General features: G+C 36.5%; 1 protein-coding gene across 4 annotated transcripts in view; it reads left to right on the top strand.

Annotated features, from left to right (window-relative positions):
- LOC101856503 (nucleoprotein TPR) overlaps positions 1-13,000 on the top strand; it is an 80,582-nt gene that overhangs the window by 21,075 nt on the left and 46,507 nt on the right. For all 4 annotated transcript variants that reach the window (XM_035968870.1, XM_035968869.1, XM_035968871.1 and 1 more), the window contains exons 21-31: positions 679-872; positions 5,757-5,835; positions 6,392-6,535; positions 7,391-7,564; positions 8,204-8,344; positions 8,628-8,738; positions 9,601-9,673; positions 10,348-10,440; positions 10,912-11,006; positions 11,886-12,038; positions 12,778-12,912. In XM_035968870.1, the coding sequence (XP_035824763.1) occupies positions 679-872; positions 5,757-5,835; positions 6,392-6,535; positions 7,391-7,564; positions 8,204-8,344; positions 8,628-8,738; positions 9,601-9,673; positions 10,348-10,440; positions 10,912-11,006; positions 11,886-12,038; positions 12,778-12,912 (1,392 nt within the window). The remainder of the gene's footprint in view (positions 1-678; positions 873-5,756; positions 5,836-6,391; positions 6,536-7,390; positions 7,565-8,203; positions 8,345-8,627; positions 8,739-9,600; positions 9,674-10,347; positions 10,441-10,911; positions 11,007-11,885; positions 12,039-12,777; positions 12,913-13,000) is intronic.

Genomic DNA, 13,000 nt, shown 5'->3' with positions numbered 1-13,000 from the left:
CGTTGAAAAGTACCAAATATTAAGTCGGCCCAGACAGAGCGGCGACAGGGAGCTGACCCTCGTGACCACGACGTGATAAGGCGCCCGGCGGGGAACCCCCCGCGACAACTAAAATTCCACTGCCGGTGCACCGTGACAGAGTAGTCATTGAGGGAATCTTGTAAATACAAAATCAGGGCCTCAAATAAGATGACTTTTATTCTGGACGTTTATTGGCATCGGGAGATGTAAGGTATGGGTTTTAGCACCCATATTATCTTTGTCATGTTATTTAAGAGATGAAATCTTTTCATTTTCATGCATTTGCGATTGGGATGATCCATGTGGGTGGACAGTTTGAGAACTCTGATCAATTTAAGTTTAAGAATGCCCTGACGGGGACTCGAATCAGTTTGTCCTCATTGTTATCCTTTGAGCTGTTGTAGGCCCTTTGAGAAAAGCTTATCTACATAGACAAGTTCATACAGTCAAAATTGTCTTAGATGGTCACCTGTTTTTCGAGGAGAACAGTGGCTATCTTACACTGTGTCATTATAATGTATAAAAAAAAAACCCACAAAAAACGCAAGGGAAGAAGTTGGAAGTGGGTGTTAAAGTTTGTACAGGTGATTGTTTTATACAGGTAGCTGCTAGGGAGGGTTTCTCTGTATCTGGTAACTTCAAACTTGGTCTTTCAAGGTGTCGGCCCTGGGTCCAGTGACATCCACTCCAGTACAGCCTCCTCCGTCTCAGGCCAGGACTCCCAGCGTTTCCGCTCCATCTGCAGCATCAGACGCTGCCAATAAAAAAGCTCTGGAGGATGCCAGGAATGCTCTAAAGGAACTGCGCTCCGAGTTTGATGCCTACAAAACGGACAAGGCTGAGAATGAAAAGTATGTTGTAATCCTTTGTGTGTTTGTCTCTTGAACCTAACGGGAAACATGCACTGGAGTTCTCATGGGTGCAATTCCAGGTTTGCGCAATGGCACCTCACACAGAGGCGTGCATTCAGTGTACAGATGGATAGCGATAGAGTATGCTCAGACAAGAGCTTAGAACTGTAGAGTGAAGTTTGGAAATGGCACTAAGAGACTGGTTTAAGTTGAATGATGATGAAAAATTTGGAAGGAAAAGTCTTCCTGGATTTGATACTTACAAATGTCAACTTCAGTTTGCCTTGGGTTTTTAAGTACCTGAAGATGGCAAACATAGTAACAAGATGCACGATTAGAACATATTTTACAATACAGTTTTTAATTTTCTTAATTTTTGGGTATGCCATAAACACTACTAATTTCTCATCCTCTTTTTTTTTTGGATGGTAGTTTAAAGTTTTACTAGTTTTGTATAGTACTTATGATTGCTGATCTTTGTAAAGTGAAGAGGAGATCAAGGTGATTTTTCATTGATTGTGCAGTTAAGAAGTACTCTGAAATATTTTGACCCTTTGAAAGAAAATAAGTTATACTGACATATATTGTAGATGTATATTCATAATGTATAATAAAGTCAGTTTGTTGAGAAAATACAAGTGGTATCAATGACAGTAGAACTGAAAGGAACAGACTTCAGAGTCTTGTCTTTGTGCTCCAGAGATTTGAGTACCTGGTCAGCCTTATTACCATGGCTTCTGAGTAATTGTCTTCTGGAACAGTACCGTATGTTTCTGGGTTTTTCGACTGCATGTTGCTTCTGGCATGATTTGTTGGAGCAGTAGTAGTTGGAAAACTACATTTAAACAACACTGAGCTCAGTAACCTTTTGGTAGGAAACTGGATTCTTGTGTAAAATTGTATGTCCTTCTGGTATGAAAAGTTATGTCTGCTTTTATTATGGATTATGATACCATAATTTTCTGATTCTGATTTGATCTCATTGATACCCCCTAGATATCATAAATGAAGTGACAGAGTTTATAACTGTTAAACATTTTTTTTGTCGCATAAAATCTTGAGATTTTGATTTATAATTGTTTGTTTGTTTTTCTGTGTATTACATCTTTAAAAAGAATTGATTCCAATAGACAGAATTGTTTGACAGTGTCTTATGGAGAATATTAAAAAATTATAAATTGTCTCAGTTCTTATGTACCAATGAATTTTCTAGTCTTTTCATGAAAAGTTTGTTGAGTTGAACTGACATACTGTCGATGTATATTCATAATGAATAATAAGGTATCTTTTATGTGTGCGTTGTTGAGAAAATACAAATGGTATCAATGACAGTAGAAATGAAAGGAACAGACTTCAGGGTCTTTTTCCTTGTGCTCCAGAGATTTGAGTACCTGGTCAGCCTTATTACCATGGCTTCTGGGTAATTGTCTTCTGGAACAGTACCGTATGTTTCTAGGTTTTTCGACTGCATGTTGCTTCTGACATGATTTGTTGGAGCAGTAGTAGTTGGAAAACTACATTTAAACAACACTGAGCTCAGTAACCTTTTGGTAGGAAACTGGATTCTTGTGTAAAAATGTATGTCTTTCTGGTATGAAAAGTTATGTCTTCATAATTTATTACTGTTTATAATACCATAATTTTCTGATTCTGATTTATCTCATAGATACCCCCTAGATATCATAAATGAAGTGACAGAGTTTATAACTTTTAAGCATTTTTTTCGTCACATAAAATCTTGAGATTTTGATTTATAATCGTTTGTTTGTTTTTCTGTGTATTACATCTTTTTTAAAAATTGATTCCAATAGACAGAATTGTTTGACAGTGTCTTTGGGAGAATATTAAAAAATTATAAATTGTCTCAGTTCTTATGTACCAATGAATATTCTAGTATTTTCATGAAAAGTTTGTTGAGTTGAACTGACATACTGTAGATGTATATTCATAATGAATAATAAGGTCTCTTTTATGTGTGCATTGTTGAGAAAATACAAATGGTATAAATGACAGTAGAAACGAAAGGAACAGACTTCAGGGTCTTATCTTTGTGCTCCAGAGATTTGAGTACCTGGTCAGCCTTATTACCATGGCTTCTGGGTAATTGTCTTCTGGAACAGTACCGTATGTTTCTGGGTTTTTCGACTGCATGTTGCTTCTGACATGATTTGATGGAGCAGTAGTAGTTGGAAAACTACATTTAAACAACACTGAACTCAGTAACCTTTTGGAAGGAAACTGGATTCTTGTGTAAAAATGTATGTCCATCTGGTATGAAAAGTTATGTCTGCTTTTATTATTGATTATGATACCATAATTTTCTGATTCTGATTTATCTCATAGATACCCCCTAGATATCATAAATGAAGTGACAGAGTTTATAACTGTTAAGCATTTTTTTTTTTGTCGCATAAAATCTTGAGATTTTGATTTATAATTGTTTGTTTGTTTTTCTCTGTATTACATCTTTAAAAAGAATTGATTCCAATAGACAGAATTGTTTGACAGTGTCTTAGGGAGAGTTTAAATTGCTTCAGTCCAGGGGGAAATTTTAATGTACTAATGAATATTCTACAGTCTTTTTATGAAAAGTTTGTTAAGTTATACTGACATACTGTAGATGTATATTCATAATGAATAATAAGGTCTGTTTTATGTGTGAGTTTTTGAGAAAATACAAGTGGTATCAATGACAGTAGAAATAAAAGGAACAGACTTCAGGGTCTTATCTTTGTGCTCCAGAGATTTGAGTACCTGGTCAGCCTTATTACCATGGCATCTGGGTAATTGTCTTCTGGAACAGTATACTGTATGTTTCTGGGTTTTTCGACTGCATGTTGCTTCTGGCATGATTTGTTGGAGCAGTAGTAGTTGGAAAACTACATTTAAACAACACTGAGCTCAGTAACCTTTTGGTAGGAAACTGGATTCTTGTGTAAAATTGTATGTCCTTCTGGTATGAAAAGTTATGTCTGCTTTTATTATGGATTATGATACCATAATTTTCTGATTCTGATTTGATCTCATTGATACCCCCTAGATATCATAAATGAAGTGACAGAGTTTATAACTGTTAAGCATTTTTTTTGTCGCATAAAATCTTGAGATTTTGATTTATAATTGTTTGTTTGTTTTTCTGTGTATTACATCTTTAAAAAGAATTGATTCCAATAGACAGAATTGTTTGACAGTGTCTTATGGAGAATATTAAAAAATTATAAATTGTCTCAGTTCTTATGTACCAATGAATTTTCTAGTATTTTCATGAAAAGTTTGTTGAGTTGAACTGACATACTGTAGATGTATATTCATAATGAATAATAAGGTTTCTTTTATGTGTGCGTTGTTGAGAAAATACAAATGGTATCAATGACAGTAGAAATGAAAGGATTAGACTTCAGGGTCTTATCTTTGTGCTCCAGAGATTTGAGTACCTGGTCAGCCTTATTACCATGGCATCTGGGTAATTGTCTTCTGGAACAGCACCGTATGTTTCTGGGTTTTTCAATTACATGTTGCTTCTGGCATGATTTGTTGGAGCAGTAGTGGTTGAAAAACTACATTTAAACCACACTGAGCTCAGTAACCTTTTGGTTGGAAACTGGATTCTTGTGTAAAATTGTATGTCCTTCTGGTATGAAAAGTTATGTTTTCATTTATTATGGATTATGTTACCATAATTTTCTGATTCTGATTTGATCTCATTTATACCCCCTAGATATCATAAATGAAGTGATAGAGTTTATAACTGTTAAGCATTTATTTTGTCGCTTAAAATCTTTAGATTTTTATTTATAATTGTTTGTTTGTTTTTCTCTGTATTACATCTTTAAAAAGAATTGATTTTAATAGACAGAATTGTTTGACAGTGTGTTGGGGAGAGTATTTAAAAAATATAAATTGTCTCAGTCCAGTGGGAAATTTTAATGGACTAATAAATATTCTAGTCTTTTTATGAAAAGTTTGTTAAGTTACACTGACATACTGTTTTTGTATATTCACAAAAAATAATAAGGTCTGTTTTGTAAGTGCATTGTTGAGAAAATACAAATGGTATCACCAGAACTGAAAGGAACAGACTTCAGAGTCTTGTCTTTGTACACCAGAGATTTGAGTACCTGGTCAGCCTTATTACCATGGCTTCTGGGTAATTGTCTTCTGGAACTGTACCGTATGTTTCTGGGTTTTTCGACTGCATGTTGCTTCTGGCATGATTTGTTGGAGCAGTAGTAGTTGGAAAACTACATTTAAACAACACTGAACTCAGTAACCTTTTGGTAGGAAACTGGATTCTTGTGTAAAAATGTATTTCCTTCTGGTATGAAAAGTTATGTCTTCATTTATTATGGATTATGATACCATGATTTTCTGATTCTGATTTGATCTCACAGATACCCCCTAGATATCATAAATGAAGTGACTGAGTTTTTTTATGTGCTTTTTGTTACCTAAAATCTTGAGATTTCTTTTTATAATTGTTTTTTGTTGTTGTTTTTTTTCCTCTGTATTACATCTTTAAAAAGAATTGATTCCTTCAGACAGAATTGTTTGACAGTGTCTTAGGGAGAATATTTTAAAAATATTAATTGTCTCAGCCCAGAGGGAAATTTTAATGGACCGGTGAATATTCTACAGTCCTCTTTTCATGAAAAGTTTAGAAAATGTCTGTTGCCACAGCAAGGTCTCAATATACCGTCACTGTAGTGTTTTGTTGTTTTTTTACATTGCTTTTCATTTTGTTATGAATGCCTTGAATTATGATTTCTGATAGCCCTGTTTCACTTCTATTCATTAATGTAATTTCTGAAAATGCAAAGAAAATTTGTTTTCAGTAATATTTTACGAGTGCTTCTTATGACAATTTTTATGCCTTATTTTTTTCAGACTTCAAAATGAGACGCTGGAGAAAGTACGGCAAAATTTGTCTGAACAGCGAGTGTCGAACACTAAACTCTCCACCCAGGTGAGAAGTGGGGCTGAGATACTTTTCTTTTCTTTCTAATTTTATCAATGATGTTGGGTGTGGGATGAGGATTATACAAAAAAACTGTTTTTTAGTTCTCTGAGCTGAGATTGCAGTCAGTCTAATGCTATCAGAGGGTGTAGTTTGTTTTTTTGTTGTTTTTTTTGTAAAGTGTTTTACAGCGCTCGCAACTGCATAAGGTCATATGAGTGCGCGGGTGTAGTTTGTAGACATTACTTTTTTGTTAATCAAAACAATTTTCATTCCTCTTTTAAATAAAGAGTAAAGAAATAACAACAACGAAATCAAGTTTTTAAAAATTGGATCTCCATAAGGATGTCCATAAATGCATAAAACTTTGAAACAGTGCAATCTGTCCCAGGCAGAAAAAGAAGGAATAAAGAGGTTTTATTTAAAAATGTAGAAACATATTATGGCAACCCCAAAACGTGTTTTCAAAACACTCTGCATTAGGAGTCTTAAACCTACATGACTAATATAACAAGCACTTTATCCTAGGCTTTAAGGACTACAACAAAACTCTGTCTGTCCTCAGCTTGACTTTGCCACTGAGCGCTACAAGATTCTCCAGACCAATGCTGCTGGATACAAGAAGGAGATTGACCTTCTCCAGGAGAGGAACCACCAGTCTTCTGCCACCATCCTACGCCACGAGTCTGCTATCGCTCATCTGAAAGAGGTTGGTTGCTGTGCCAGCGAAATTCCATTTGCTGTACCCGTCCTTACCACAGGTCGAGCGGTGTAGTGATAATAATGAATTATATACATATAGTGCAAATGCCTTCTTGTAAGAAGGCTGTTTCGGCTTTACAATTTATTATTACCCTGACACGCCATTTAATTTTTTAAAAATATTTTAAGCTTCTGAGAAGTATCTATGTTTGGTGCCTTTTTACAGGTATGCTGACAATAGCACACTAACAAGATCTTTCGTTGTCATCGCTGAACACCCATTCCCACCTATTGGGAAGATGGGAAAGTTTGTGAAAATGTTTTAGACCAAAAAGGTCATGTACAATTGACAGCATCAGTCTACTTTGTGGTGATTTTTCTACTGTAAAAATGTTGGAGATGCACAAAAGATGAAGAATGGTTATGAGATTAGAGTTGCATATTTGTAAGAACAAGAATTGACCAAACATCCATCTTCTCAATAAGTAGTAACTTGTCATTGGGTCCCCCCCCCAAAAAAAACCCAAAAAAACAACAACAAACAAAACAAACAAACATGTTTCCTTGTTTTAGTAAGAGTTTTAGGGCAGTTGCAACACAATTAGGTCATTTAATTTCTGAATATTAGAGGGGCTACAAGAGAGAAATAAACTCAAAAAAATGAGGAGAGATAAGAATGATAGATAATATCTTCTATCTGTCCCAGGTGAAGAGTAGTTATGAGAATAAAATTGCATATTTGTTAAAACTGACCAAACATTCAGCTTCTCAGTACCTTTAGTCACGACCCACACACACACACACACACACACACACACACATACACACACACACATCATGTTGTATTCTATTTGTCCTCCAGGAGCTGATGGGTGCCCAGGAGAACGTGGCTCGCTGGCAGGTACAGGTTGAGAATCTGAAGGCGGAGAAAGAGCTACTAAAGAACACGGAGCGTCGCCTCTCCATGGAGCTGGAGAGCATCAGGCGTGAGCAGACATCACAGACCATGCTCATGGCTAGTCTGCAGGCCATCAAGGTCGGTGCATGGGGTTTGTTTGGTGTGGTTTATTATCCTGAATGTAGTTTTCAAGCAATTATGAAATATATAGGTTTATCGAAGAAACCAAAACATCTCAGGCACGTGGAATGGAAAGAAAAGAAGTATTTTATTGCAAGAAGGTCAATGAAGCAATGTCCAGTTAATGGAAAAGTGAAGAAGAAGAATTATATTTATCTTAATCAGAGTGATACTAGAAAGTATCGGCGCCACGTGGGGAAAAGGGACGGCTTGTTACCGTCGCTGAACGGTGTCTCATGAGGGCATATTGTTGAGACACTTTATATCATCGACAAGTTTTATTTTAAGACAGTTTTGTATTTAGTTATTCTTTTAACAAGCTATGGAAAATAAAAACTTATACTATATCCTTGGCAGTTTGTAAGATTCTATATGGAATTGAGAGAAAAGTTGCTCACTTGGGGTTTTATTCTCGGTCCTGTTTAACTGAATTTTGCTCACTGATATTAAGTGACTAAGAATAATAATATGAATGACATTATGTAAGTGACCATCGGTGTTTGTTGGTTTTTGCTTTGTGTTACTTAGTTTTTATAATGCACGTGTCCTTATATATTATTTGTTTTATGGGTTTTTTTGCTTTTGTTTTTAAAACAGAACAACCAGGAGAGGGCAGAGTTTGAGTCAAGAACACGACACTCAAACCAAGTTGAAATGTTGGAGAAAGAGGTCGCACACATGAGAAGAAAGCTGGAGACCTCGCTGGAAGAAAAGACAAAACAAGCCACAGCCTGGGAGGTTAGTGGGTGTTCTCAGCTAGGCAAATGCTGATATGTCTACTTCATATTGTTATTAATGTTAACATTAATTTTTTTAAATCATGTCATTAGCATGTGGATCAGAGGCTGTAATTGTGCAGGTTTCTGATTTTATGCAAGACAAGAGGTATGGCATGCGCCTTACTCCTCCTCGATGGTTAAAAAAACTACTTATAGTAGAAGTAGCTGAGTATGCGTTAACTAGAACCTATGCTCATTACTTTTATGCAGGTATGGGAATGTCATTACTTTCTGTACCACAGGACATTGTAAAGACAGTTCATTTGGAGTTGGCGCATGAGAAGGAGAAGCAAGCCTCATTTCAGACCAAGGCGGACAATGCCACTACAGAGCTGCAGACTGTCAGGCAGGAGGTCAGTTAGTGCAGAGCTTGCCTCTACGCTGCCCATTTAAAATGCTTACTTTTCCTTAGCCAACATTCCGTTAACAGTGTGCTTTAAATTTGACTACATATATTATAATTAGGCCTGGATGCATGGCTCTCAACTTTACTGCATAAACAAAAATCGATGTAGGTCTATTCTTTAGCATCAGGAATGCATCTGACTAAATTGTGATGAGCTGTGAGGATGTATACAGGAGAGGTGTTACAAATAGGAATGTGTATCTTTTACCCACGTGGAGAAAAAAATGTGTATCTTTCACACAAATGGAGAATTCCAGCTTTTTTGCTTGACTGGGGATATTGTTTATATACCTTTGCATTTTACTGCATGATGTGGAGCATGGAAAACTCCAAAGGGTGACATTTATTTTCAATGGACCTTAGTATTGTCTTTTTTAATATCTTGGTAATATCCACCTTTGTAAAATCAGTTCTGTCTCATATCTCTCTTCACTTTTTCTGTCCTCTCTTCCTATCTCTCTCTTGTTTGTATTCAATGTTGTGATGACAACAATGTTCATATGCGGACAGATTTATTTGATAAAGATGAAGCAGTAGTGCTTCATTATTTTTCATGAACGTTTTTGTCCATTCTTATCTTGGTATTCATTTTTTAAAATATTGATAGAAGTATAGTTTGGTTTCTTCATATTATCTTCTTGAAGTGTATTCACTTCTTCTCTTTGAGCATGTATGTTTTGTGCAAAGTTAAAACAGCAGAGTGTAACATGAGAGTTTTGATGATTTATTTTCAACAACTTGAGCTTCAGTTTTGTCCCACATGATCTTGTTCATACATGTTTCCCATACTTTTTCCCCCCTCCTTTCAGCTGAGCACCTGTGAAGCCAAGTTGGCAGCTGCTGAGCAGAAATTGGAAAATCTGTCCACTAGCCCTGGCACTGGTAAAGATTATATTTACCTCATCATAAGCATTCTTTAAGAATAATGCCTTTTAAGAATCCATAGTATTTTGAACTGCAAACAGTGATGAGTGATGTTATACAGTCAGCATAGATTGTCTATTATTTGTGTGAATGATGGATACATTTTTTGAGTGTTTTGTTATACAATTTCTAGTGACATGGTGAAGGGGGGGATGCTATCATCAGTTCTCAAACAATTTTGCAGTTGAAAATTTTGTTAATGAGATTATGAAATAGAAGTTAGTATGTGACATCTTAAAAATTAAATGTGATAAAAAGCTCGGTTGGATTGCGATTTTTGACAGGATAGAGAAATTGCCAGGCATTCAAGATATAACAACTTTATCAAAGCCAACTCATGGCACAGTGTCCATGTACTTTCATTAAACTTGCGCTTGCCCTTGGAATCTTTCACAAAGGAAACTGTGGTTAAGATGAGATGACTTTTAGACTTAATTGATCCTCTTTTGGAAGATATTAACTGCATACCTTGAATACCTTCTACAGCCAGTGCACACAGTGATGTTTTCTGTAAAGTGATTTTCTATCCTTTTATCCGGTAGGAAAGAACCGTACCATTACATACTGTGAGTAGTGAGTTTGATGAGTGTATCGGCCCCAGTGCTTTCACTTTATTATATTTCTCTTTACAGAAGAAGATTCAGCTTCCTTGGAGTCTCGAATTGAAACTGAAGCTGTCAAGGACTTGAAGAACCAGATGGCTCAGCAGCAAATCTTTGTCAAAAGTAAGGAATTTTCAATTAACACTTAGTGAAAAGCTGTCCTATGACTGGCTGATGAGATGGAACTCTGTGTATTGCTAATGTTTGTAAAGAAAAGAGTTGCCATCTCTCGAACATTTGAAATGTTTTGATGAGATTTTTAGCTGTTGGAAAGGGTTGTTTAGGGGCGGGTTCTTCTTGCTGTGGTAGAAATTTATGCGGTTAATGATCATTTAAATATTTAATATTGAGCAAGATGGATACCTTAGGAGTTCTATTAACTTCACAGTGCCTTAACATGTTTGTTCTTTAGTTATTATTCCATTTCAAGTGTTCAGTGTTAATCCCTAGGGTAAAAACCACAGGATGTTTTTTATTGTCAGCACAGAACAAAAGTAAACAATGTCACATAGTAATGCAGCCTTCATTGTTGTAGACTTTATAACTAGTCAGTGAAAATCTCACCCGTTCTTGTTTTTTTCTCAATGTCTTTAGATCTGCAGCAGAAGTTGGAGGAAGCCAAGAAGCATGTTAACCAGTACAAGACTATCGCTCATGAAGCGGAACAGAGTCTGAAGGAACAAACTCAGGTTGGTTTGTTTGTGGAATTCTCTTGACTGCCTTGAGGCTAGTGCCAAAGGCTAAAACAACTTGAAGACTTGAACTTACCTGAATGACTTGAAGACTTGACTTACAACTTGAAGGGTGGTTGGACAGGGTCAATGGTGGGTCATACTTTTTTACTCTCCCTTCACCTTTTTCTGTCTGTCAGTCTTGCAATTCCTGGCTGTAGATAACCATTATTGTGTCCATGTGTGTTTCTCTTTACTAAAGCTAAGACTGCGGGTGGTTTGCGGGTGCTCTGGTGGGGTCTGCTTGTTCTTTCCTATCAAACGTCTATCGTCCGTATCTCCCCTTCTTCTTTTTTATGTTTGTTACTCTCTTGTAACACCTCTAATCTTCTGGCGCTCATACGACCGTATGCAGTTGCGAGCGCCGAAAAACCTCTACTAAAACAAACAAAACAAAGCTAAGACTAAAGTTACAGTGTTTCTTTGCCCTCACTTCAATTGATAACAGACTTAGAAAGTGTTTAATTTACATAATTTTGATAAAACTATCTGGGTTTGTTTGTTTTTGTTCACAAGTGAAATGGTTCTGAGTGGGTGACCCTACCAAATTAAACAGTTTGAAATCACAGTCATTTATTTTAATGGTGCTCTCTGTTTCTTTTTGCGCGATAACCTCCTTATACTTTTTAAGATGTCCATTGTCTTTAGAGTGTCATGCATACCATTTGACATGGTGATGTATTTATTGCTCTCCTGAATCGTGGGGCATAAGATTAATCAAAGAGTTTTATATGGCTTCCCAAACCTCTTATCATTGATTATTATTGAATTGACAAACAATGTGTTTGCTGTGCCACTGTCTCACAATTAAATCATGTCGACCTCTTCATATTGCAGACAATCAAAGAAGTTCAGGCTGCGTGTGAGAAGAAAATCCATGATGCTCACACAGAGCGGGACACCATCACCAAACGTCTAGAACTCTTGGAGAAAGACCTGGAGGCAGCCAATAATGAGAATATTCGACTGACCAATGAGAGCCAATCACTGGTGAGCCCTTTCTTTTTCAGTTATCAAATGAGAGGAAGGGTTGTTTTTTTCTCTATCTAGCATTGATTTAATGTTGTTTTGGGTTGTTCTTTTTTTAATGATTCAGATGTGCAGTTTTTCAAATATGTTTTGTTTCTTGATTTGTATGATGTGTTTATGGGGGACTCTTATTATGTGGTAACATAATTGTATTTAGAACCCCTTTCTTTTGTAATTTTACAGTATTGTTTCAGGGTAGTTTTGCAGTTCAGTTAAATGATTTTATGAAACTGTAAGCTTCCCACGAAGCTGAGATTGTTTGAGAACGCTAACAGGTCTGCTGGGTTAATGATATAGATTGTAAAGCGCATAGAGCTTGCTGTTGAGTGGGAATTTGCGCTATACAAATGCTATCTATAATTATCGCTCTTGTTTGGTTGTGGAGCGTGTCACTAGCCCTTTTATGTCTCTGTTGTTTCTGTGGCTACCTGTCTTAATTTTTCCTTGCATTAAATAACCATTATTGTGTTTGTGGGTTTCTCTTTACTAAAAGAGATATTCTTTTTCTTTGGTTCTTCATCTTCCCCCACCCTCCCCCCTTGCATGTGGTTGAAAGACACTTCTGGCAGGTTCTACTTTTTTTTCTCCCCATTTCCCATGTTGTTGTATCTTGCTTTTTCCCAGCACTAAGTGACCTATTGTGTTGGTGTGCTTGTATTTTACTCAAAAGATGAGACTCAAACTGGCTCCATTTCCACAGCATGGTGACTTGAGGAAACAGTTGTCCAAGCTGCAGAACGAGCTGGAGGAGTCTATGAGCCAAAGGGACGCCGCCGTAGCCAATGCCAAGACAGCCCAGCAGGACTGCAAGCAACAGGCAGACATCGCCTCTAAGGTCTACACGCTTTCCTTCTTTTTCTTCTTCTCCTTCTCTTTCTTCTTCTCCTTCTCTTTCTTCTTCTTCTCCTCCTCCTCCTCCTCCT

The sequence above is a fragment of the Aplysia californica genome, unplaced genomic scaffold (assembly GCF_000002075.1).
Source record: "Aplysia californica isolate F4 #8 unplaced genomic scaffold, AplCal3.0 scaffold00093, whole genome shotgun sequence".
NCBI classification, from domain to species: Eukaryota; Metazoa; Mollusca; class Gastropoda; order Aplysiida; family Aplysiidae; genus Aplysia; species Aplysia californica.
The sequence above is the reverse complement of the archived record's forward strand: the minus strand, read 5'-3'. Positions and strand labels throughout refer to the sequence as shown.